General features: G+C 35.4%; 2 protein-coding genes across 3 annotated transcripts in view; one reads left to right on the plus strand and one right to left on the minus strand.

Moving 5' to 3' along the window:
* The window catches only part of astn1 (astrotactin 1), a 205213-nt gene extending 186405 nt beyond the window's left edge, over window positions 1–18808 (plus strand). For both annotated transcript variants that reach the window (XM_052618992.1, XM_052618999.1), the window contains exons 20-23: window positions 10253–10385; window positions 13375–13475; window positions 13570–13753; window positions 17968–18808. In XM_052618992.1, coding sequence (XP_052474952.1) covers window positions 10253–10385; window positions 13375–13475; window positions 13570–13753; window positions 17968–18205 — 656 coding nt within the window. In that variant the 3' untranslated portion in view covers window positions 18206–18808. The remainder of the gene's footprint in view (window positions 1–10252; window positions 10386–13374; window positions 13476–13569; window positions 13754–17967) is intronic.
* Window positions 18809–19338: 530 nt separating this feature from the next.
* The window catches only part of LOC128030889 (pappalysin-2-like), a 42329-nt gene continuing 34231 nt past the window's right edge, over window positions 19339–27436 (minus strand). The window contains exons 21-23 of the mRNA XM_052618969.1: window positions 26145–26216; window positions 21024–21122; window positions 19339–19920 (exon numbers count right to left, since the gene is read on the minus strand). Of these exons, the coding sequence (XP_052474929.1) occupies window positions 19813–19920; window positions 21024–21122; window positions 26145–26216 (279 nt within the window). The 3' untranslated portion in view covers window positions 19339–19812. The remainder of the gene's footprint in view (window positions 19921–21023; window positions 21123–26144; window positions 26217–27436) is intronic.

A 27436-nucleotide genomic window follows, 5' to 3' on the forward strand; every position in this document is an offset into this window, starting at 1 on the left:
TTGTAATTTTTAGCTTCTGCTAACTGTTGTACTCGTGTCCATGAAAGAGTGGGGTTCCAGTGAATAATGTAGGTTGTAGGCGTTTCATAAGCTCTAGTGACGAATGCACAACACACCAGTCATAAATTAGAAGTACAAAATAAGGATTTTTAAAGAAAGTTGTCTGAGGATTTCGACATAAGCCAAGGGGAGATAAGCAAAACTTGGTTCTCGCGAAACTAGCATATTTTTGCCGGAGCTTACGTAGGTCTACGTCCTACATCATCTGCTATCAACGCCACTCTCTTGTAAACGCGAGTATGACAGTTAGCAGAAGGTATAGATTACGGCTTATAATGACAAAATTTGAAAACAAAATGTTGTTTTCCTGCTGAACACAATTTTGAAACATTGAGGCATGTCTTCTCCAGAGTCAGTTCGCTATGGCTTTTTCTTATGATGTTTTTTATTGATTTCTTTTTTATTTCCAACTGTTTATTTGTTTAGTACAGGGCAAAAACTAAACCGGAAAGTGTCTAAAAATACTCCTATGTCAGTTTTCTGTAAATTATTGTAACTATGGAAATGCAGGGACTTCACTTGGAAAGAGAAAGATCTAATTTTGCACATAAATTAAATGATTTCCTTCACCACCTATACAATGAAATTATTTTCTCTTCCTGAAAATGATGTTGATTGCTTTATATTGTGTATGGTTGCCTAGAAACAAGATCCCATCTTACCTTGTGGCTGATTTTACTTTTTTTCTGAGGTTGAACAAATAATAACTGAATTTTCATTGTGGATGAACTATTCCTTTAAAGTTGGACTTGATTTGGATTTTAAAGTGTTTACTGGACATGTAAGGAGTTTAAAAAAAATTTGTGTGTGAGTGAGAGTCAGCCCATTGATAATAATAATAGCACACACCGTGAGTCTTGCCAGCTTTACATGCTAATAAAGCACTTAATTGGAATCAGGCACACAACATGACATCATTGCATTTGCTTTTCTCTCTCATGGTGTGGGAACCGTGTAAATGGGAAGTCTGTCTTTAGTCATCTCTCCCTGACCCGACACACTGTGAAAACAAATGGCTTCCCTCGCCAGACTGATGTCAGAACTTTGATCGCACAATAACAGCTGGGTTCGCTCAAGGGTCATAGGGACATAACATCCTACCCATAAACAGACAGGCTGCCTCCCACGGGTGGCATAAAGAACCGGGTGCCCCACTTCCCCCTAGTAAAGAGGGACGATAGCAGCAGGCAAAACAAGGGCTTCTGACAAAAATAAATGAAGGCAATGTTTTTTCCAGAATAGGTGGAAGACACAGTTTCACTCCTGAGGAATGTTTCTGTAGCACTGCTCCTGGAGGATGATCTCATTCTATGTCTGTGAGTGGGGTCAGGTTCTGGAGCCTGAGCAGGTGCACTGCTGAAGCTGGCACTGATTCACTCCCACAAATCCGTGTGTCTGTGCGTGCACATACTTTTGGACAAGCATTTAAGTTGTTTTCATTTGGGTGGGTGCTTTTACATTTGCACATGTAATGTATGTGTGTGTCTGAGAATGTTTATTCCATTACTCCAGTCTTCATTGTCGAAAAATCATTAAAACTGATGATTTGGTGCTCAAAATGTTTTACTATTATCAGCGTTGAAACCAGTTGAATCTCAGTATATATATCAGAGATGGGACCAAGTCACACATGTGCAAGTCTCAAGTAAGTCTCAAGTCTTAACCTTCAAGTCTCAAGTAAGTCCCAAGTATTTTTTTCTTGGGCAAGTCAAGTCAAGTCAAGTCACAAGCTATGTCAAGTCAAGTCCAAGTCAAGTCATCTTAATATTGTTATTTTACCTGCAGAATCTGATCTTAATAAAGTTAAAAGACAAAATATAAGTAACTGTCAGTAAATTAAAATAATTTGGATTTGCATTGTAAATACTCATGTTCAGTAAAATACATCATGGAATCAAACAAAATTGTAACTTCCTAAAATTATTTATTTTTCACTTCTGCCAACAGTGTTTGAAATGTTTTACATTTTCAACATTGAGTCCATAAAACTAAACATCCAACAGACTCCTCTCTGAACACCTCTCTCTCTCTCTCTCTCTCTCTCTCAAACACAGTTTACATACAACATTAAACTGTTACATTTCTTCTCTCTCTCTCTCTCTCTCTCTCTCTCACACACACACACTCTCTCTCTCTCTCTCTCTCTCTCTCTCTCTCTCTCTCAGAGTATAGAATATAAATATGACGTATTTTCAGTTGTTTCATACTTTTTTGTTATGTACAGTACAGACCAAAAGTTTGGACACACCTTCTCATTCAAAGAGTTTTCTTTATTTTCATGACTATGAAAATTGTAGATTCACACTGAAGGCATCAAAACTATGAATTAACACATGTGGAATTATATATGGAATTATATACATAACAAAAAAGTGTGAAACGACCGAAAATATGTCATTTTCTAGGTTCTTCAAAGTAGCCACCTTTTGCTTTGATTACTGCTTTGCACACTCTTGGCTTTCTCTTGATGAGCTTCAAGAGGTAGTCACCTGAAATGGTCTTCCAACAGTCTTGAAGGAGTTCCCCGAGAGATGCTTAGCACTTGTTGGCCCTTTTGCCTTCTGTCTGCGGTCCAGCTCACCCTAAACCATCTGGATTGGGTTCAGGTCCGGTGACTGTGGAGGCCAGGTCATCTGGCACAGCACCCCATCACTCTCCTTCTTGGTCAAATAGCACTTGATGCCTTCGGTGTGACTCTACAATTTTCATAGTCATGAAAATAAAGAAAACTCTTTGAATGAGAAGGTGTGTCCAAACTTTTGGTCTGTACTGTATATATATATATATATATATATATATATATATATACACATGTAATATGCACTTCTCATGATTGGGTAATCGCGGCAGCTACATTCGTTTTTCTGATTAATTGTTTTGCTCTATGAGAAAGACAAGGTAACAAAATATTCGGGGCTTATGCCCCCTTAGCCCAGCCCTAGCGCCGCCCCTGGAATGCGTTTTTTTGACGGCCTTCTAGCGGATCATTAGGGGCCGTTCACATCACGTCTTTTGCGCGCGCAAGTTCGTTATTTCCAATGTAGGCGCGCGGTATGCGCGCTCATAATGGAAGCAACGCGCTCACGACGCGCACCGCATCGAGTTAAAAACATCTAAACTTTTCAGAATGCCGCAAGCGCACCGCAGGTCATGTGACAATAACTAACCAATCAGCTTCATCCTTTCCCGTATCAACGTTGAAAGCTCAGCTAAGATGAAGGAACAGCTGATCATAGCTGTATATGGATTGCCATTTTGAAATGAATTTAGTAGCAGAGCTACTGCGAGCGATTTTTAGTGCTGCAAATCCATTTATCCTTTGCTGAAATTCCCGCGTCTTCATTGAGAGAGAGCGTGTCATGGATGCTTAGCAACGACAGACGCCCCAGGAGCACTTCTGCCCGAGCGCTTTGGAAAGAAGGAGAAAGCGGCGCGACTAGCGTTTTCCACGCGTTTTTAGGCGCGAACTATTGAAGACAAAAGCAATGACCCTCGGTACCTCTCAGGCTGACATGTTGATGTGATGTGATATCTGATTTAAGTGGGCGTGGTGTGTGTAAGGTAGAGAGGGCATGACTGATGATAGTGTCCTGATCCAGTCACGACGCTATTCTCAGCCTGCGCTCCAGCTGAGTAATCAACTTTATTTTAAAAAATAATTTATATATTTTATATTCAAACTGAAAACATGATTTGATTAACACTCAAGTCATTCAAGTCATCGTGTCTCAAGTCAAGTCAAGTCCCGAGTTTTTAACTTCCAAGTCCGAGTCAAGTCTCAAGTCCTAAAAATAGCGACTCGAGTCAACTCGAGTCCAAGTCACAAGTCCCCATGTCTGATATATATATGTGTGTGTGTGTGTGTGTGTGTGTGTGTGTGTGTGTGTTTATTTATTTCATGTAATTTGGCACAAAGTGATGAGCAATGATCCAGCTTTGCTTGCTGAGATGCTCCTTTTATACCCAAACATGATACCCTCACCTATGACCAATTCACCTGCTCATTTCAGAACAGTATAATTTGGATAATCTTTAAAATGTTTACATTTATTTTTCCTTTGTCCCAACTTTGTTTGTGTGTGTGTGTGTGTGTGTGTGTGTGTGTGTGTGTGTGTGTTGGAGCCATCAAAATCAAAAATTGTTTATATTTAACAAATACATTTAATTTGGTCAGTGAAAAGTTATAGATCATTATTACCACAATCACAGATTATTGATTTTATAGCATTTTACAAAATGTCTTAACTTTAATGGAATTGGGGTCGTAGTATAACTTTTTTGGAATATTTGACTCTGATTGGTCAATAGCAACATTTAGTCATATAAAATAGTATTCAAATAAGATTTATTATTATTATTATTATTCAGATTGATGTTTGTGATAGTTTCATTTTTCAATATCAGAATCAAACTTACATTTGGTTCCCCTACAGTTTTGAACATTTGGTCTTTGATTGTGTGTTGTGATTTTGTGAATACTTCAGAGGTTTTTATTAATAGCAGTTATGATTGATATATGTTTTATTATCTGTTAAATAGGACTGATTGCTGTATCTGCTTTTGGACCAAATCATGTTTTCAAATGTGTTCTGAGTATTCATTCTATGCCAACTAAAATTGTTTTTAGGGCTTTCTTTGGTGTGGTAGGCCTTAAGTCACGTTCAGTAGATATACAGTCTTCCAGGCTTATTTCTTACCTTTACAACCCATGAAAGCTAAGTGTTATCACCTGTTGGTTGCTGTCAAGTGTGGGAGTATATCATAATGTAGGAAAGTGCATGAACTACAATTTAATCGAAGCTGAGCGGCAGCTAAGCTCTTAGCGGCGCTATGACGTACATGGCAAGTGCAACATCGATATCAAAAGCTCTTTGCATGAAAATGAAAGCAAATTAAAGGGTTTTCATTTTCACTCCCATCCAAGTAAACTCTGCTTTGTGCTTACACCCACCTTTCCTCTGCAACAATTAACCTTTTATATCCTCTTTTTGTCGAAGAAGACAATATGTTCCATGTGGGAGATTGACTCTGTTAATCATTTTTTGTGTAGGAAATGCCAAGAATTGATGCATTACAAACCATTGTTATCCATTGCTCTCTCTCTGTTCATCAAAGTAGACAACGAAGGCCAGATGTTGTTTGAGGAGTGTTTTGCAGGGCTGCCACGTGTGTTTGGTTTCTGTTTAGTGGAAGTGGTAAAACGTCCAGGTCTTTGGATACTGAGTTGCTCCTGTGATGGATTTTGAGTTGTTTAATAGAAATGTTTACCTGTTCACCAGTAACAAAAGATCCTCTATATGTGTAGTAAGGCTCAGGTCTAATTTTATAAGATTTTTATTTTTTTCTTGCTTTCTTTTTAGATTTTGGAGTTTTTGTAATTATATATTTACTGGTAAATAGTGAGTTGGTAGAAACAAAGTCCCCTCTATATGTGTTGCTCTTATTCTTTCTTTCTTTATTTATTTCCTTTTTTCCTTCACTTCCTCCCTTCCTTGCATCTTTTTTATCACTTCCCCAATTCTTTTATTTAAACCTTTTATTTTCCTTTTTGTCTCCCTTCCATCTTTCCTTCCTTTTATTCTTATATATATATATATATATATATATATATATATATATATATATATATATATATATATATATATATATATACACATAAACAATGAACTGCAAACTAAGCATTTGTTTTAAAAGAGGGGAAATACCTTTTTTATTTGGATTACGCAAATAGGCTATAGCCTATCCGTCTTATTTATTTTGTTAATAAAAGTTAGATGTTTACTATACAGCCTATGAAAATTTGCTATTGTACTATTTTGTGGCTGATGTGTTTTAATTAAAAGGCACATAATAAACCACAAACTACGATCATTTTGAAGAAAGGGGAAATCCAAAGACTGTTTATTTATTTATGTATACGGGTAAACATATTTTCCTTATTCATTTTGTAAATAAACATTCAAAGTTTACATTTGTCATCGGACGGTTTTATTGTTATTATTAATAACAATATTGAGCAACAAACTAAGCATTCGTTTGAAGTAAGGGGAATATAAAAAAAAAACCTTTCATTTATTTGTTACAACATGGGTATGTCTTATACGTTCTGTTAATAAAAGTTTTATGTTAAATATAAGCTACCTTGTTCCAAGAATAGGAAAGAGCTAACGTTAAAGATTAAAATAAGCACTCTAAATGCGAGAATGCGAGATCGGTTGCTGCTGAGGTAAATAGACGCAATCGATCTTGTATAATTGCAATGGCTGTAGAAATGGTCAGAAATTTTTGATTTGGGTACAGCACAGACATGTTGCAGTACAATAATATGATCAATAAAATAATATGATCAAAAAGTCATGGCAACAAACGACTTCCTAAATCAGTTTCAGTTGCTAATTGTCATTATACTGCAGGCTACATCTCTGAAAATTCCTTCATTTTCTTCCTTCTTCCTCTCTTCCTCTTTTTCTAAGCTTGCTCTCTGTCCTCTGCTACAGTTTAGTTTCAGTTACACACATTCAGCTTCTTGGTTCTCCACAGGGGAGAGACAGTAATGTCTACGTGTCTAAGTAGCAACAAATCAGTTTAGAGGAGACATATGGCAAACATTGTGGAAAAGCTTTAGGCTCAAAACACTAGAAGCTCACATGAATCCAATTCACAGCTGTTGCCTATTTATGTTTTTTAAAGCCATCCACTGAATTTCATAGGCAAAATAAATATTTTGGTACACGATGGCTCGATGTTTACCATAGACACATGTATTTCAATCAAGGTTTATGTTCTCGTTTTATCCACAGTTGATTCATCTTGTTTCAGTAATGGACAAATCTGATACTTACATCAAGGTATTGATGTTTCTCAGGCTGAACGTAGGAGTTGTTTGAGGAATGTTGTCTTTGACTCAGATGTTGAGAGAAGGGTCTTGCTTTGAACTGCTCAAAATGTTATGCACTCTCTGTACGACAACATCTTTTAGTCGTCCGGTTGGTTGGCTGGTTTTTACAAATAAGATGCCAGATTTTTTATGATTTTTTTCTTTCACTACCAACATCTGTTTAAAACAATAAATGCTTTAGCTGAGTGTTTTCCCGTAAATGTAACCATGCCGTTTATTTTTTCTTTAATTCCGGATATTAATTGGCATGATGTTCAGTCCTTGAATGAGGTCATACTAGGATAGGGTATTCCCAAATAAATGTTCAACCACGAAATATATTATTTTATGTATACAAAGAAGCAGGCAGCACAAGACCAAGTCAAAATGCTTTCACATGTTTGAACTAATTAGCTTATTTATCATTATCTGACTTTATGCATTTGGAAAGTGTCCTTCTGCAAAATAATTCATCAAGCCAGGTCCTCGTCAGTGCATTCCAGTCTGAGTCTGCTGTGGACAGTCATGTTCTGCATTTTCACATTTTGATTCACTTGGCGGACCCTACCCTTTAGCAAATAATTGTTTTTGTTGTTGTTGTTTTGTTTGTTTGTTTTATTTTTTCTTTTATTAAATGTTGCATATATAGCAGTTTTGAACTTTTGAACTTATACGTATCCTTTCTTCAACATTATGGGTGAATCTCCTCCAAAATGTCTTGCAAGTTCTCTTGGATTCCCTTTACCTGGCTGGGCCTTGATGTTTTAACAAAATAATGAGAATCAGAGATGGTTTTTGGTCAAAGCCCATGAAAGTTTAAAAGAGGGCAGCCAGGCATCGTAGTGTGGTCATGTCAGCCCAGGTCTTTCCCGTTAAAAAATGGGATTGAGGCATGAGAATGGAACATGATGAAAGAGTATAAGTTCAGCCGCATTTGCCAGACACCTGTACTAGTAACGATTGTCAGATAAAGCTTGTGGGGATATCTTGATAGGTATGTATATATATATTTGTCAAAGAGAGTTAAAGTGTCATGGAACACATTTGTTGCACTACCTTATGGAAACACTGCGCACAGTTGATACTGATGGCTTTAGTTATGTGGACATTTTATTTGGAAACCCTTTTTCCTGCAGACCTGTTGGTGTATAGGGAAGTTTCCATGCAAATGCATGATGATACTTAAAATGGAGAGAATGAAAAGAAAGAAAAAGACTAGTGTGAAGCTTAAGTAAAAATGTAAGGATACTTTAATTACACTGGCAATATTGGTCACCATAATCCTATTCAATTTGTATGATTTACCTTCCTTTCCAAATAAATTGTCTTTATCATCTTTCATTAAAAAAAGTCAAGTCATACATTTCTAGTCCAAAATGTCCCCCATCTATGTTGGTTTCTGAGAACTACAGCAACATCCATCCATCCAGTTTAGGTGTTGGGTAGTGAATGTAGAATATGGTCATGCAGAATATATGCTTTATAGGTACTAAGAAGCAGCCAATATGCCAGCACAATGCATGCTAATAAGCAACTAGTTAAAAGTAAGAATTGGTCCCTATACTAAAATGTTAACAATTTATTAATTTAAACTATCTATGTATTTATTAACTAATTAATTTAATGTATTAAAAGGGTAAATGTGACTTTTTATCTCACAGTTCAGACTTTCTTAGAATTGCATAAAGTCAGAATTGCGAGAAATAGTTAGAAATACAAGATATAAAGTGAGAATTCCCCAAAAATAAAGGCAGAATTGCAAGATGTTCCTGTAGCTTGCAATTCTGAGAAGAACAGTCACAATTAAATTTTGTATTGTTTATTTGATGATTAAAACAGATTAAGATATAACCTTAGATTTGCGAGATGTAAACTTAAAATTGTGAGAAAAAAAAGTCTAAATTGTCAGCTTTTTGTCAATTACTTTATCCTGTGGCAGAAACAGGCTTCCATATTAATGTAATTATTTTCTTTAACATGGTTAAAAAATAATGAGTAGTTAAGGTGCTTCCTAAACCACTGTTCCCATTCAGTGTTCCCAGAGGAGAAGTACGCCATTAGCAGTTTTAAGACATCACGTGTTCCCCAGTTCATAAATAGCACACAATTTATAACTCATAAAAACACACTTTTGCAATTTTCCACACACATTAAGGTTTTATTGCCTTTTTGCAACCTTTTTTCTTGATTGAATAAATATGCCCTGAACTGCTGCAGTCCCACACAGTGTCACTTTTCATTTAAGCACATGTTCCTCAACTCTTTACCCCACAAGCACTGTTTCTGGTGACAGAATGCACATAATCGTACACTCTGCATCCCCTCTGCATTTATCGTATCCCCTCTGCATTTATCCTGGCATCATGTTCTCATAACCCTGTTATTTTTGAAGAGGAGGACTCCAGGAAGACAAGCAAGGTGAACACCACTTTTAAAAGGTTCAACATCCACGGACGGGACTGGTATCTCTTTGCTATGAAAGGCACTCAAGGCCCCCATGCTCATGTGCTGTGACGCTTGCAGGCCAGCTGCGCAAACAGTCTTCTCGTCCACTTCTTAATAAGAAAGTCAAATCACATTAGCTCCACAGGTAACTTCTTTAAAGCTCTTTATTTGAGTTTTAGATTGCTGACACTCATTCCTTGATCACAGTCTCGTGTGAAATAAATTTTTATACTTTTATATAGCGCTTTTCTAGGCACTCAAAGCACTTTACATAGTCAGGGGGTATCTCCTCATCCACCACCAGTGTGCAGCATCCACCTGGATGATGTGACGGCAGCCATATTGCGCCTGAACGCCCACCACACACACCAGCTTACTGGTGGAGAGGAGACAGAGTGATGAAGCCAATCAGCAGACATTGAATTTAATTTATTATTAAATCAAACCACTGACATCTTCTCCGGTCAAAATATTTAAAACAGAGTGTCTCCATCCCTGGAAGGTTCTAGCCTGTTCCACTGAACAGAGGAAGTATGGAAAACTTATTTCCATAGCATTGGGTTAGAATCAGACAGGGTTTTCAGGGTAAGGGAAATCTTCAAAACAGCGTCCTATGTTCCAATTGCAGAGCCTGTTCTGAGAAGACAAGGCTGGTTTGCTGGTGTTTGTTTTCCCTGTGCATGCATGGTTGTCTCCTAATGAAACATCATTAATCATACATGATTACAGAGATTTAAAACTAAACAATCAAACAGTTTGTTTTAAATGGTTTGGTGGAATAAAAACATGGGATCAAAATGGCTAGTTAGGTCCTGTTAACTTGAGTATATGTATGTGTGTGTGCTAAACAAAGTCTTCTCCTCTTCACAGAGACCATGTTGAGTTTTGTGGATGACATCATGTCAGGGGCCAAATCTCCATGTGTGATGCTCGGGGACATCCCTGATCCCCTCTCAACTATCTCCTTGATAATGCGCTGCTTGGAGCCAGACACCACATACATGTGAGTTTCTTCTGTTTATATATATTTTTATTATTTTTTTCTCAAAATAGCAGCATTTGCATTTTGAAATAAATCAGTGAATTAATCATTTGAATGATTTTAAATGTGTAATTTCATTTGATTTTCTCATTTTTATTTTTTTATTTTTTAGTATTGCATTAGCACCCACTACTCTAAAAATCACCTCTCTTATCATAATTCTATTTTGATATAAAATTTTCATGCATGTTGGAATAATTAATAATAATTCACAACTAACTCACAACTGTTGCTTCTCTATTTTTCCTTGACAAGAATTGAGTTTATTTAAACACAGAACATCTTCACGACCACATCAAATGGGAGACTGTTCAGATGCGCACTACAAATTTGACTTAGCGCCAATTATTTATTTTTTAAATTGATTGATAGCATTAAAAATTATTAATTATATATATCTAGAGTTAGTCACTCATGTTCACTGTGTTTTTGCGCCAGGTTGTGTCAGCATGGAACACCTGTTTCCTTTGCCTTTTCCTCATCATGTGGCACATTCATTGAGAGTTCAGTAAGAAACCAAGCATAAAGGGCCCAGTTTTGGCTGGATGATTCACTTGGACTTTGAACTGACACTGAGTTGCATGTCTTCAGTCAGATGACGGATTTTAATATCTTCGTGAGTCTAAGCAATTACATCCACGCAAGGCTGTGAAAATCTGATAATGATTTGTGTAAAATATGTCTGGATTATTTCCTATACCAATTTTCAAATATCAGTAGTTGATTTTGAATGTGCTTTTCACTAGGTAAGAAGGAACCTTCTAGGAAAGTATAATTGGTCCAATCATCACTTTTGAATTAAAGCTGGTGACATCGGCCCAACGTCTTTTATTGGATGTGGTAATTGCATTGGGGGCCTCTGTTTATTTAGACTCTCTTGGATAGTTGTTTCGTGACTACATCCTTTTCTCAGGAACATTCATTTTTATGCCACAGGGAAGAACATGGTCTGCGAGCCCAGTAAGACAGACTCAATTTGGGCGAGTTTTACATGCTTCAGATACAGCTGGGGAAACATTTCATACTCTGGAATGGTTCGAAAGTGCGTCAAAGGGTGCACTTTGTGGTAATAGCAGAAGCAGCAATAGAAAGATTGATGTGTTGAACTGAGTTGTATACAGCTAGGAAAGTTTCAAGCAAACGTTTGACACTAGTAGATGACATAGAGTAGATGGCAAAACAGGATCCACAATATACCAAGGAAGCTTAATAAAAATGTAAATTATGATATCGATGTAGGGTTGTGAACAAAAATTGTCTAATAAGGTTAATAGTAATAAAAATAATTATATTATATTATATTATATTATATTATATTATATTATATTATATTATATTATATTATATTATATTATATTATATTATATTATTACACATGGTTCTTACTGGTAGGTTGTGATTAAAAATTTGCCATTATCATCGTAAATACAAATATTTATTAATAATAAACAGCCCATAAAAGTTGCAGCATTTCTTGCATGGGTCTGTGTTCGTGCAGCTTTCATGTGGGTATTCAGTCATGTAGGTGTTTGAATTTAAACACCCGGCTACCTTTCTTTCTGATTTCCTGTGCTACATGTCCTGCACATATGCAGGCAGTTAAAACACACATCCAGGACACACTGAAGAGATTACACCAGCCCACAGGGAGGTTTGGACCCTCCTTGCGCTAACCTTTCTCCAAATGTTTTTGATATTTGACCATTGTTCAAAGAAGCACTGGTTGTCTTTATATTATTTATGGATCTGTTCAGTGTTATTGTCAGGTTCATTGCAGTTTTAGGTTTCAAGAAAAATACGGTGGGTCCAAAAGTCTCCAACTGGTAGTGAAAATGATTCTGTTTAGCACCATTTTACACTTTATTTTCATTGTCAGCAAAACAGGTGCATGGAATCTAAACATTGTTTAATTGTGGTTTGTGCGTGCGCGGGTGCGTGTGTATGTGTGTGTTTGTGTATATGTTGTTGGGGACTTAAACCTGAATTCATGGGGGCTTAAATTGAGTATTCCTATACAGAAGCGTATAAGTCATACATAATGAGTTTTTCTGAGATTGTAAAATGCACAAAGTTTTGTGTGAGAGGTAGGTTTTGGTGTAGGGCGCTTCTACAGTTTAAAAAAACATTATGCCTATAGGGAGTCCCCACAAGGATAGTGAACCAGATTAGACTGCATGAATACCTCTTCATTCATAAATCACACATACAAGATTGCATCAGATTTCTCCACATCACACGCACTCTCAACTTGCCACTTTGAAGGATCTCACTGCTGCCATACTGCGGATGGTAGCTGTTTATAATATCTTCCACTAGATGGGGATATCATTCAACATGATCTTTAGAACCCGGGGCATATATCATCAGTGATAGAGTAATTGCAGTGATGCCTTGGAAGTGAGTGGTTACACTGCCACAGCTGCTTGTTCAAGTTCACTTGTCTGCACTAAAGGGATCCTCAAATCAAAGCCATGAGCCGAAGCTAAACTCATGCTAATGTAATGGGAGTGATGCAGTTATGAATTTAGATTTTAATGGAGGTATTATTATTATTATTATTATTATTATTATTATTATTATTATATGAATTTTTAAATACTACCACTTCTACAAATAATCATTCTAACAAATATTATTAAAATTTTAACACATGCATCTTAAAATATATTTAAATGATAATGTATTAAATAAGAATAAGAATCCTAAAAATAACACTTCATTATTTAGTTCTTTTACTAATTAATAAAAGTACTAAATAATGATGATGATTTTCATTCTAATTTTTTTGAATATAATATTTAGCCTCTAAACATTTTGTGTTGTGGTGCTTATATTGGAGATGTGGTTCAAATCTGACTTTCAACAAATCCCAATCATATTACTGTACAAAATACTGTATTTCGTACATGAGAATCAAAAAAGTGACAAATGTCTAAATGTGAAACGGCAGGTTTCGGCTGTGGGCGGTGGACAACACAGGTCGGCGGTCCAGTCCGAGTGAGGTGACGATCAAAACTCCCTGTCCCGCCGTGGATGATGTCAAGGCTCAAGGTAGAGAATTGCTTGCATTTTCTAGAATAAGCTTCTTAGGTTTGGAAAATATTCATAAGATTAAGTAATCAGATTTGGTTGGATGTCCCCTCAGAAATAGCAGACAAGATTTATAATCTGTTCAATGGCTACACCAGCGGGAAGGAACAGCAGACAGCCTACAATACGCTCATGGACCTCGGCTCACCAACCCTCCACCGAGTTCTTTACCACTACAACCAGCGATACGAGAGCTTTGGAGAGTTTACTTGGCGCTGTGAAGATGAACTGGGGCCCAGGTTTGTAAGATGATTTTCTGATGAAGCTTTATTACAAAAAACCTAGATGCCTTATAAGACTTAAGACCAGATTGGAGACCAGACCAGATCAGATTGGACCTTTCTATATTTGCAGAAATTCTGTAGAGTGTCCCAAATTAGTGAGTGAGGAAAGCAGGGATTATTTTCTTTCACATTCAACAACAGCGGTACGCTCGCTGCCACTGTTCTAGACTGTTTTCTCTGCCTCTTAACCGTAAACATAACTTGTACAACGACTGGTGAGAAAAACATTTATTTAATTTATCTCTATTAATTAAGATGAAGATGAAGTCAGGACTAGTCTATATGGACTGAATAAAGCAAAACAGTATCTCACCAGTGAAATTTTAATGGATGCCTTCAGATCACCACATTTGAAAAATTTTGAATGTTTTTATTTGCTTTTTTAATCTGTGTTTTGCTTTGTTTAATAATTCTGAATGGATCTGTATAAATGTATATGCAGTCAGGTTAAGGCGACTGGTCATTTCAATTAAGAATATTTATGATGCACAATTCACCCATTTTGGATGCAATCTTGGGTTTATTTTTAAAATGTTATTTTTTTTTATTTTTTCATTGAGTTTGGCAGAATACTTTATGGGATGCTGCCTTGGAATGCATGTGGGAATTTTATGGGGGCATATTAATTTTTATTGATTGCAATTAAACCCGATATCTTGTTTTGCAAGATTTTGGAAGGATTTTTCTTTTTTTTTTTTCTTTCATTGCCCACTAAACTTCATAGTAAAGTCAGATTATTTTATTACTGATCCTAAAGTCAGACTTGTGATTAGGGTTTTTGTGCTAATTAGGTTTAAATTGAACACAAGCAACTGATTACAGTACATTTAAAGGGATCACTAAAGCACAAAACAGGGTGGTGATCTTTATACACCCTCCAAAACAAACTAAAGACAAATAAGGTCTGGATTTATGAATTGCACTGAAAAGCTTTCTAAACACAGCCATGTGTTCGATCTAAAGTTTGAACACTTCCTCTCTGATGCAAAAAAAGACGCAGGTGAGTTTAATTATGGCCATTTGGAAAACCGTACCTGATGCCTCGGTTCAGATTCAAAGGTTGTATTTAATTGTCTCCATGTTCCAAGATTTACCTTTCTTACTTCTGAGTTACTGCATCAAAACACACTTGAATCAAACACTATCCCACCCAGTGTGACTGATGAGAGACTTTAACAGTAGGTACTTTCAAAACAGTTCATGGATTTCTCAGTCATACCTAAGGAGTCAAGGTTTGGCTAGTTAGCATGTTTTAGTTATTTACTCTTAAAGGGTATCAGTACCTTAAGGTACATTTTAGTATCTAATGTAATATCTAATGTTTTGCAAGGGTATCACATCAGTGAAAGCTTTCATACATTTATTTATTTAAAAGTCTGTCTATCTATCTATTTGAGAGTGTGTAGTATCTTCATCCTTTATGCTTTATATCCTGAAGAAATTAATATTAATATTAATAAGCAACATTTATTTAGCAAATATATTATTCACTCGGTCAATAAAAGAATAATGGAACAAATCAAGAAAAGTACAATGAAATGTAAATGATTTCTTTTAATTTTACATAAATAAATGTTTCATTATTTATTTGTATTCCCTTTTCATTTTGCTTTAATTTATTGGTTGCAACATTTCATGATGTATTCAATATCAGTATATATTGGCTTTCATGTTGTCTGACACATTTTATTTCAAGGTGTTCCTTTCAGTTAATTTTTAATTTGAATGTGTATTATATCTACACATTTATTCATTCATTCATTCATTTATACTTGCATTTAATCATTCTTTTCTTTTCTTTTCTTTTTTTTTTTTTGGCAAGATCATGTTTTTGATCATTTAATTGTATATTTAACTTTGTCAAATTTCTCCATACCTTTTATGTTAATTAGCGCAGTTATATTTTATTATATTTTATTTAGAACTTGTACTCTGTTTTTTTTTTTTTTTTTCTAGAGTAAATATTTATTTAATAATAACCTTTCCATAAGGAGGACCATATGAGTCCTAAAGGGTAAAAGGTTTGTTGGTTTGATGTTGAATCAAGTGATGTCATCAAAACTGTCATTGGCCATCAGTGAGATCTGAGAACTGAGTTGAAATGATTAGGTTAATCAGTAGTAATTGTCCGCCACAGGCTGTCTTCTATGACAAATGCATCAGAAAAACCCCAAAACAACATTCATTTATAATCAATTCATCCAGATATTTGCACAGTGAAGGGTGCGTGTGATCATGCCCCTATGATCAACCCAGTTCCATGAAATATTGCGCAAGTTTTTAGCCTTCAGATAAGCTGTTCTAGTGGAGGTCTGGGGAGATGGGCCCAGCATCTGTCTTCCAAACAACTTGCATGCGTCATTTCCAGTCTCATTGCGTCCATACAGCATTTTTGTTGTTGTTTTTTTCGGCATAGGATAGGATGAAAATAAAAACAAAGAGAATTTGTTTCTTTCTAATAAAAGTCACAATGTGCAGTTTCCTCATCTGCAGACTTTAAATGCAATTTTTATGAACTATAATGCGATTTCATTGAATTGTCACAATACAAGATAATTGTAATTAAACTGACTCCTCTCAGAATATAAACCAATTCAGACTTTGAACAAAATAGATTAAAAAAAGAGACCATTCCCTGGGTTTTCTTTTGTTTTGAGATTATCAACACAGAAATTCTACTGACTCATTCTTAATTGGTGCTACTATTGGTTGGACTGACTCATGCTTTAATAGGTGGAATTTGGTGTGTTTGGTCAAATATCGTTTGCTATTTTTATTGGACTTTAATGCTGTACAGTTACTATAAGGAACCACATCGTTGCTGTCTCAGGATCATAAGGCCATTCTAAATGGATGGATAAAGAGTGAGGTGGGTTGGTGTGTTTACTTTAGATATTAGTAAAATGCAGCCGATCATTTGCTCTCAGACTACTGCAAGAGATTTCAGAAAGTGAGAGTGAGATAGAGGCACTGGCAGAACCTAAAGGTTGAAAATGTACCTTGGAAATAAAAGGCCATTTTCCACTTCCATACACGCTGGGATTTATGGTTACAACCATTGCTATTTGGAGACCAAAACGGACTTTCGTGAAAAATTAAAGGATAACAAACCACTGCGTTTTGTTTTAAGCAAATAAACAGGCAAACTCCTACAACCGCTGAAATGTGGCAAGACATTAAAAACCTAAATACACTCAAAATAATTATGTAAATGGCAGACATCATTAAAATTCCGTTATTATACTTTGTGAATTAATTGGAAGCCAAAGTAAATAATTAATTTATACGTTGTTGCTTGAAACCTCAGTAAATTGCAAAAGCAGTCAAACAAGACATTGTGCATTCATTTGAATCGGTTTATGCCACATTATAATTGTAAACACACTTAAAAATGCACTTAGCTGCCCCGAAGCCTTGTTGGTCCACCTAGATTTGGTTTTTGGTATATATGCGGTAGAGTGTTGAACTTCTGGTTTGGCAGGAGTTTGAAATTAATCCATGATTTAGAAATGAAGCACTCTTTCTGTACTCTCGGTATCGCATTTCAGCTTCTTGTCTTTTCTGATGGATACTGGCTCTTCAGCGCATTCACACATACTCAATAAATGCCCCTCTCAAGTCACCGTAGCTAATAGAATTCGAAGGTACTGTACTTAACCTTAGCTGCCATTCACCTAATCAGTCCTGTGTTACCTGAGAACCTTCTTGACAGTAACATTTCTCTTTAAAGGCTTTGCAATTACAGTTTGATTTAAAAACACCAAAGGCTTGATTTATGGTCAAACTCCCCAGTCCAGATTTTGAAGAGCATCGTTTAAGGGATGCAGACAGAAGACCTGTGCTTTAGCTGAATATGGCCATCGCCTGGATTTTTATATTTGTTTTATTGGTGTCTCCCATTAATCTTTCAGTGTCAAGTGTTTTTCTTTGATGAATAGAAAGTCATTTCTATTCTTTGATAACTGTTTTATTCTTTCTATACTAAGTAACAGTTTAACATTTTTAGAGTCATTTTAACCAATTTATCCATGCAGGATTGCATTTATTTATTTCAAAATAATATTGTATAGTTGCATTTGTTCCATATGCGTCTGACCCAGACAATCTGTAATATATTAACATTAGCACACATCACTAACCAAGTTTCATCTTTGTGTTTGCTTCTGCAGGAAAGCCGGATTGATCCTGTCTCAGCTGGATGAACTCAGTGGTTGGTGCCGGGGTCTCCTCCAGGAACCCAAAATTGGCTTGCGCAGAGCATCCCTAAAGTATCTGTCTTGTCGTTATACAGATACCAAAGCATTCGGGCTTAGCTGGATGAATCTCGGCCATGACTTACGTAAGGCCTGTGAAGATCAGATGCTATCCGTTATGTACAATGATTATGGAGAACCCAAGGAACTTTAAACCAACTTGGACAAGAGGACCAGTGAGGGGCTGAACCTATATGCAGCCTCCCCTTTAGGGCTTCTCTCTAGTGAATCTGGTCCATCAGTTTTAACATTAATTGGATATTTAATGATGAAGAGGAAAATATTTTGTGAGAACTTTTTCTCACAACTTTTCCAAGAAGCATTCAAGTGGCTTGTCTATGGGCTTGCACATAAAAATGTACAGTGTACAGTCAAAGGAAAGTTGCATTAAGGTGTCATTAAGACGTGGTGTATTTTGTCAAATAGTGCATACACCAGCTTGTGTAGGTAGGACTTTTTCCACAAGAACTAAAACTGTATGATCTTAATGTGCTGAAAATATCTGTCTCTGTAGGGCATATACGATATGGAAAGAGCTATAGCAAATGTAAATGTTAGTTAATTATTAAAACACTACTAATGTGCTGAATGTAGTATTTAAACTAAGGTATGAGAGGTCAAAAAAAAACTGTACAGATTTTTTTTGTTTGTTTTTAAGTATAAGCGGTATTATGAAAATAACCATTTTAAAGTTGTGTACAATAATATGTCTTGTTTATGTTTTATTTCCTATTCCAAATAAAATCACCAACATTAATTCACTGATTATTTAATTGTTCAACTGAATTTTGAACAAAAGTAATGAGGGCTGCACAGTTTTTAAAGTCTTTAAGGTTGTTATGGAACTTAAGTATACCAACAGCTCTTTTATGACACATCCACATAAATCTTAGTGAAAACGGTTATTAGGGAAAAAAAAATGAAAGCTGGGAAAATATTTGCGTCCAGTTCACCATTTGTTGATTTGTTGGTTGTTGGATTTTAAGGTTGATTGTAAAAAGAGGTGTCACTTAAGCAGACCAAATGACTGGCCAGCATAAATCAACAAAGTTGTCTGTGATTTTCAAAAAATGTAGTTGTGAAATTTTCAAACCTATTCATATGATTTCACATTGTAATTTAAGTCTGCATCTTGTACCATTTGATGGTTAAAAATAATCTAATATTAAAAGATATCCTAAATCATGACATTGATATATATATATATATATATATATATATATATATATATATATATATATACATATATATAAATCTTTTTTTTTTTCTTTTTTTTTTACCAACCAATTAACGGCGTGTATTTATACTTTATTGATATGACAGTGAACCTACACTTTAACAGACAAAAGAGAATACAAAAATAGTATCATATTTCCATCACAATTTCTATAAATGAACTGTCACATGCATTTCACAGGTTTTGCATGTACATGTACAGGGAATAAAAAAAATATATAAAAAAAATTAAGTGCGGTGTGTGTGTGTGTGTGTGTGTGTGTGTGTTTGATGGTGTACGCAACTGCTTGTTTGCTAAAATATAGGTCATATCTACATCTCTGTTAGAGATCTTGAAAATATATTAGGTATTATTTTATAGATTAATATCGAAGAGGATTGTTTTATGCACTTACATGCTTTGATATACTCTGCCTTTGATCAGCCTGGCACTCGTGTGGAGTGAGAAACATTCAATTTATTGTTTGACATTTTCTTTTCAAGCCAGTCTGAAAGCTTTCCGCACGCTCTCCGCCACGCTATCACTCACAGCCGTCCTGGCTCCTTTCGCTTGGCTGTGCCCTTGTTCTCCTCGGCTTCGGGGTCACGGCAGGTGCACTCATCGTGATCGCAGTCCACCCCGAACTGAATGACCTGTCAATCAACCGGACACACTTTTACAAACAGCATCCAGAAAACATTCGGCCACCGACATTGTGGTTTGGATAATTCAGCTCAAAAATACTTTAAGGCATCACAGTAGACCAAAACAATGAGCACTGCCTTTTTCCAGGTATATGATTCCCATCAACTGTTTTATTCAAATACCAAATTACTCAGAACACCAATAGAATACTCAATATAACCAATAGAATGTTGCATTATAGAATAGTCCATTGATTAAATTAAAAAAAAAAAAAAAAAACCTTGTCTGGGTGTTCATTTTCCTAACCGGAAAATCAGATTGGAAATTTTACACTAGAAGGATTTCTAGGATTAATAAGAACAGGACAATCACATTCAGTGCTGAAGGGAACAAAAAAAGAGAGAGAAAGCTGGACTGTGGGAAGATGAGTAAAGGAGGTGAACACGCGTAAAGAATCAACATGAGGTTCTCCTCCAGGATTCATGCCATCACCACAGGTTGCAAAATAAACCCTGATGTTAACGAAATGCAATTGTCTCACTGTGGTACATTAATATCCACTCATTTATTTTGCATTTCTTTGGAAGACGGAAGTTTAGCTTTGGTTTAATGCTGAATGATCATGATAGGTGCTTTTCAAAGTATCCAAAAATATTCTAAATATTTTCTTTCGGATCAACCGCAGTTGTATCTGTGCATATCATTTAGTTTTCTTTGCATATGGCAGGATGCTAGAAAAGGAGCCACAGAAGGAGGGATGAGGGAATTTGTTCTCGTCTCTGTCTCTCATCTTAGACGCTATTCCTGACCCACCAACGTACTCAGACTTTTCCACGGCCTGCGTAAACTGAAGCTTACGGTGGCAGGATGCTGTTCCTCACGGTTTATTTCACTTTTGTCCGTGACCGCTGACACCTGGCCCTCTGCTAATAAAAGCTGTTTTATCCAGTCACCCCCCCAGCCCCCCCACAATGAAGTGGGCAACGTTCATGGAAAGGGTTGACAATGTGGCGGCACCATGCGAGACAGAGGATGGCACTGTGAGAGAGGAATGTGAAAGCATCGTAGGATGAATGTGGATGAGAGGAATCGTCTTTCAAATGAGATTTACCTTTCTAGATGACAGAGTGGATGGACAGCAGTCTCCGCCGTCATATTGGCAGTACGCTCGGTTATTAATGGTGTCACACCAACCATCTCCTCCGAATGGCTGCAAAGAGACAGTTGTGATGTATTCAAATCTCATTTAAAAGAAAAAACAGCTGACATCAGGGTAATACATACAGAACAATATGTTTCTAATGTATATTTACTGTACAGAGAACATATTTGATTGTTTAATTAAAATAGTGTTCATGTTAATACAATTTAAATTTTAAATGCAAAAAAAAAAAATATTTCTTCTACATCAATTATGATATCATATTATTACTATTTACATGAATTAACAACAAACAGTTGTATTTGTGTTAACTAACCTTAACAAAGATTAATAAACACTGTGAGTTAATATGTGTTAATGATTAACTAATGTTAAGGGACCTTGTAGCTTCAAAAGCATTATTATACAAACTATTTTGCATTATTATTATATAACATTATTATGCAAATTATAGCTTTCCATATGCAGGAACATTTTATTATACATCCAAACAACCTGAGCTCAGTGAACTATTAAATGTGCCTTTAAAGTATTTTAAAGGTTCAAGCATGAATTACTTAAATTTTATTATGTACAATTCACAGTTACCTGTTTTGCAATGGGAAATGAGTGGACTACAATTAGCAAATTTAATATGCATAAACACTTTAAATGTGTCATAATTCCTATCTAAAGGATTTCACCTAACCTAAAGGATCTTATGCCAATAATAGGAAAACAAGTGCGGTCTGCCAAAGATACTTTTGGCTCTTGGTGCATGTGGAGTTCTTTGAGAGTCCGGGTTCTACCTGATTCCACATCCCTGTGCAAGAGCAGCTGGCGAGGAGATCTCTGCAGAATGTATCCCTGCGTAACCTACACCCAATCCCAAATGTTTTTCCTGCCGTGGTCTCATTCTCCAAGTCATAAGCAATATAATTGTTTTATTCTTCAGTTTCAAGCTTGTATATATATATATATTTATTTCTTTATTCTTGCTCTCCATCCGTTTTATTACCTTAAGCACACTGCGATTTTTTTTGGCAATAACAATTTCAAAAAACAATCTTGCCAGTTTTTTGTTTAAACTGACGTGTTACATATTGCAAGTCAAATATCTGAATCTAAAACACATGCATTATTAATGTTGTTTTAGAAAAGGCTGGGAAAAGCAAATGACCTATTGCCTAAACTAAAGAGTCATGTAACAGTAAATGGGAAGGATGTGTGGAATGCATCTGCTCCAGCCAGCATAAGAAAACTGCCAGTGATTGTTAAACAACACTTTAGTCAACCATTTGAAGCGTTACACAAAATCATCTGACCCAGACCTCATGTATACCTGGCTCAACAGTCAAGAAAAGCCAAAATCTTGACAAGCACAGACACTCAGATGACCAATACAACAGAAAATATCATGAAAATCCAGTCTGCCAAAATATTTAAACATTTAAATCTCATTCATATTTTATTCAAAATTATTCAAAATTATTATTATAAATTGACAACTCAAAAACATGCTGATTTGGTCTGTTTTGTCTTAATTTATTTATTTTAAGCATAAGGAGCTGAAGTAATGTTTTGATGGAAGTTCAGTTTATTTTCAATTTATTTAGAGATAGTATACGATTTCAACATATATATATATATATATATATATATATATATATATATATATATATATATATATATATATATATATATATTTTTTTTTTTTTTTTTTTTTTTTTTTTTTTTGTAATATTTTCAATTTATTAGACAACATAGTATAAGATTTCAATGTCTTTTCAGTTTTCAGTGATAACATTAATTTATAAAATGTAAAATAATAAAATAAAATCTAATGAAAGAAAGTTGTAACTGAATAAATCTAAATCTAATAGCCAAACTATAGCCTTCCATATGCAGAACATTAAAAATCCATTCAACCTGAATTGACTGAACTAGTAAATTAATCGATTTTTCTCCCTCTCATCATAAGCAGCTGCAGTGCAATTAATAAGGTGATTTCATCAATATTTCGAGACCTACGAGGAAAGACACCATGACCTTACTGTAATCCGATGATAAATATAAATACCTCTTCAGATTGCTCAGTGTCAGTTCAGGCTGTCAACTTTGAGGTATATCCTAAAATGTATTTTCCTGGCCTCTTCTCAAAGAGGGCTTTTAGTAGGCAACCCTGCTAGTTTTTGGGCAGTATCCAAAGCTTGATTTAGATTTACATGAATTTATTGAAAATGGATCCCTCTATGAGTCACTTAAAAAATATGTATTTTTTAATAAACACAATTAACCCCTAGCAACAGTTTCTGCGATGAACGTTTGCAATCTGAGATACCGCAGATCATCATACCGAAATCTTATCTGAAACAAACAATAAAGGTGTCTTTTCACCTTACGGTACATGACGTCTGGAGAAATCCCTAAACCTCCCACAGGATTGAGGGAGCACACACTCCTGCCTGACCGACCAGATCTAAAGTTAAGCGAAAGATAGAATAAACAAATCTCCTTGGAAACAACATGTTTTCATGGACAACTTTGTTTCGAGGCCCCATGTTAGTGCTGGCATTTCACTTCACCGCAGTATGTGGCCCTTGATTGGCTCTCTCCAGATTTCCCAAAAGACTACTTATTATGTTCCCCTCCATTTCATTTCTAATGTTAAATGTTCTTTTTTGTCTTTAAATGCGGAAAAATTAATTTTAGGTAACAGATCAAAACAGTGAAAGGCCAAATGAAGTGTTTACCGATTTTTTGTGTTTGTGTCTTGTCAACTTTTTCCATGATGTTAAGATGAAGAAACCCAGCGCATGCCCTGAGAGGAATCAGATGACCATTCTTCTAAACATATATGCAGCAAGGAATGTGAACAGTGGTAATTCATAAACCAGTGGCATCATCTGTGAGGTTTTCTCAAATGGAGCCACACAAAAAGGGGGAAAAGTTGACTCAAAAGCTGGTTTAAAGCAGTCAAATAAATTGTACTACACGGTAGCAAAGGAAAAACAAAAACAAACTACCCCAATAGTCTAAAGCTCAGAAGGATCGTAAAGAAAATTCTAATTTCAAAATTTAAGAACCATGGATTAGAAAAGCAGACTTAAAGTCTACTTATGTTTGGCCTTGGTGCATGGTACAAAATAAAATCTTAATTACACATAAACAAATGCTTAACCGGAGCTGACCTCTTCTCTTAAAATCAGCCTTTAATGGAAAATACCTTCTGGACATGCTGCAGTGCAACTGGAACATGTACTTCGGTCTAATTTGTATTGAGTCTCCAATATAAAAGTAACTGTTTTGCTTGATAACAAATGAGGGCAATAGAAGACGAGACAGAGTGGCAGAGATATGAGGGGTATTTGAATATTATAAAACATCCTTCTACAGGAATAGTGGGTTCCAAAGTACAATGAATAGATCATAAATCCTGTTTGCTTTACTCTAAATTATTTTAATAATAATAAAATCTGATATCCACAGAAAAAAAAGATAAAATAAATTATAATAAAAAAATACATTGTCTTTACATGATCAAAATGTTAAGATTAAAATTTTGTTTGTTAGATAAATTATATAAACAATTTGATTTACCTTTATTTATTAAATACATTTAATATTAAAGATTTTATTAAATACATAAAAATTGAGAAAAAAAATTTGTTGGATTAAAAAAAAAAAAGTCTCACGCATTTGAATGGTACACCGTACTAAACTCCACACCATCCTTTCACTTGCGAGATATTACAATAAACAGTCATCCATTATTTCCAAAACACTCGACTGTTAATTTCAACACTATTTTCGATTCCAGGCTTCACATGACTCTGCTGCGATATTTCTGTTGACTTTTAGCATAGCCTGGTATGTTACTTTCATCACATATGATTTGTGATTATTTTACGACTGGATTAATGCATCCATCAGTTTACATAACATCCTTTAAATTCCCTCTGTCCAACTGACCTGCACACGCACACCGATAAGATCATTCATTTGCTTTGGCGCCTCAGCACTACAATTGTCGACAACGTCTGATGAGTAAGTGCTGAGGGTGAATTTACACAGGATTGTGTCAATTGCAGAAAGGAATCTGGAGGAACAGAAACTGGAATAATATGTTTTACGATCCCGTATATACCACATTTTACAGTGGCAATGATATTTTCATTTGCATTTATTTTTGTGATAAAAGGAGAACTGGTGAGAATCAATCTGTCAGCATGCTGTGGGAAGATGTGGCACGCAGTCCATCAACCACTACACTAAATGTTTCTCTTGGCCAGGGGAAATGTAGAAGATGTCTCCATATGAGAGCGATTGGTGTCGGAAATCCTTGACAACAAAATGCCTCATTACTGAGATAAATGTAAACTTGGGAAAGTGTAAATCAAATGCAGACAAAATAAAAATAGAAAACCAAATGAATAGATTTCTTGACCCTTTGGTTCGGGTTCATTCTGAATTTCTGCAGGTGTAAACGCTTCAAAGTAATTATTGAGACATATTATGTGCTACTAGCCTGACCTTTTATGCTTTATTTATAGATGCTTTTAAAAAATGGATTACAGATTTGATTTGCGAGTTCCATTTTGGTCAAATTATTAAATAAAAGACAAATATCGTACTGTTTTTTTTTTTTTTTTTTTCTATCCAAATCTCACACTTCATTAATTTGAATGACATAATGTACTAAACACCTCTCCAACCTTTCACATTTTTAAGATATATCCCCTGGCATCACTGACAGGGCAAAAATCCAGGCAGAAATACAATAAACAGTTATCCATTATTTTTGCCCCAAACACTCAACTGTTATTTTCAACACTATTTTCACTTCTATGCTGTTATCACGTGACTTGAACATCAGATACAAACTGAAACATACTGAATAAAAACACTGAAAAAAGAAAAGCAAATGGTTTTCTAACAACATGAGGGTGACAGAATCATATAGAATTTAGAGAGAATTTAAAATAATAATTTCACAAATTTACATTAGCTTTAAGAAACTATTTGGCTCTTTTGTGATGTTCTACTTCATCATTAATCAGAAAGACTTCACGTCATATGATTGGCACTCACCTCACAGGACTGAATGCAGTTGATCTGTGCTGGATTCGGATGCCACTTCAACATGCCAGTACAGACAATACTCTTTCAAAGGAAGAGAAATAGAGGAGCAAGAGAGGAAAGGGGAAGGGGAAGGGGAAGGAGAGTCAATTACTGCTTTGTAATGATGGCATCATTAAGCAAAAAAAGGTGACATATTACGATTGATGAAGCTATTGTAACAAATCTTCTTGAGAGGAAATGTAAAAACAAGGGTTTCTATTTATTTATATTTTATTTATAATATTTATTTTCCAGAAATCTAATTATATCTAACTTAATTATAAAAGACAAAAACTGAGAAATAAAATTGCTAATTATATATTAAATATCTAATAACAATGACCTATTATAAGGGTTACTTTCAATTTGTACAAATATTTCACTGATTTGACATTTTCTCAGATTTGCAAAGCTAACTTGTTTCTAAAGCAGAATTTCTGGAAAGAAACTTGCTTATCTCTTATTCAACTCCCTCCTACTGTGACCTTTCCTCCATCATTCTTACCCATTCTGCAATACTTAGGACAACATTCCTGGAAAGCAGGCTGTTCTTAGAGGTGCTGATGTATCATTATAAACAATGGAAGTCTGACACCTTCAGAGATGTCATGCTTGACATGCAGCATTTCAGGCGTCTCTTATAAAAACACCACTCTGTAACCATTACTCTCACGAGCTGATATGACAATGAGAGACAGAATCAACGATTTGGCAGAACAATTTCAATGGTAAGGTGATTTGAACCTGGTTTGCAGCGAGAATCAAGTTAATCCAATCCAACTGATCACTCTGATGTGCCAATAATGTGATTCCAATTTTTTTTGGATCCAAAGTATTCAGTCTCAAAGCTCCTCTGCCTAGAGCCAAAACAGGTTCCCCCAACAAAGCTCAGAAAAGTGAGTGATTTCACATTTGACAGATGCCAATGCCACTCGCGTCATGATGTGGAACAGGGAAAAACACATTTCTTTTCAGTCTTAAAGTTAGCATAGTTAAAGGATGGGTACAATGGTGTTTTGTGTATTCAGAGTTGTTCACAGTGTTCAAGAGATGGATTCTCATGCTAAACATGGCCGAGGTTTAAAAAAAATAATTTAGGTGAATGACTGAGAATTTCTGTGTCGAAAATCTTACTTCCGGATCGGTACAAGTTTCGGCTGTTTTTTTTTTTTTTTGATCGTGGATCTAATGACGTAGATGAGAACGGAAGTCCTTATATGAGCATTTTTCTGGGAAAGGGCGCCCGCGCACACACATTGACC

The sequence above is a fragment of the Carassius gibelio genome, chromosome A2 (genome assembly GCF_023724105.1).
Source record: "Carassius gibelio isolate Cgi1373 ecotype wild population from Czech Republic chromosome A2, carGib1.2-hapl.c, whole genome shotgun sequence".
Taxonomy (NCBI): Eukaryota; Metazoa; Chordata; class Actinopteri; order Cypriniformes; family Cyprinidae; genus Carassius; species Carassius gibelio.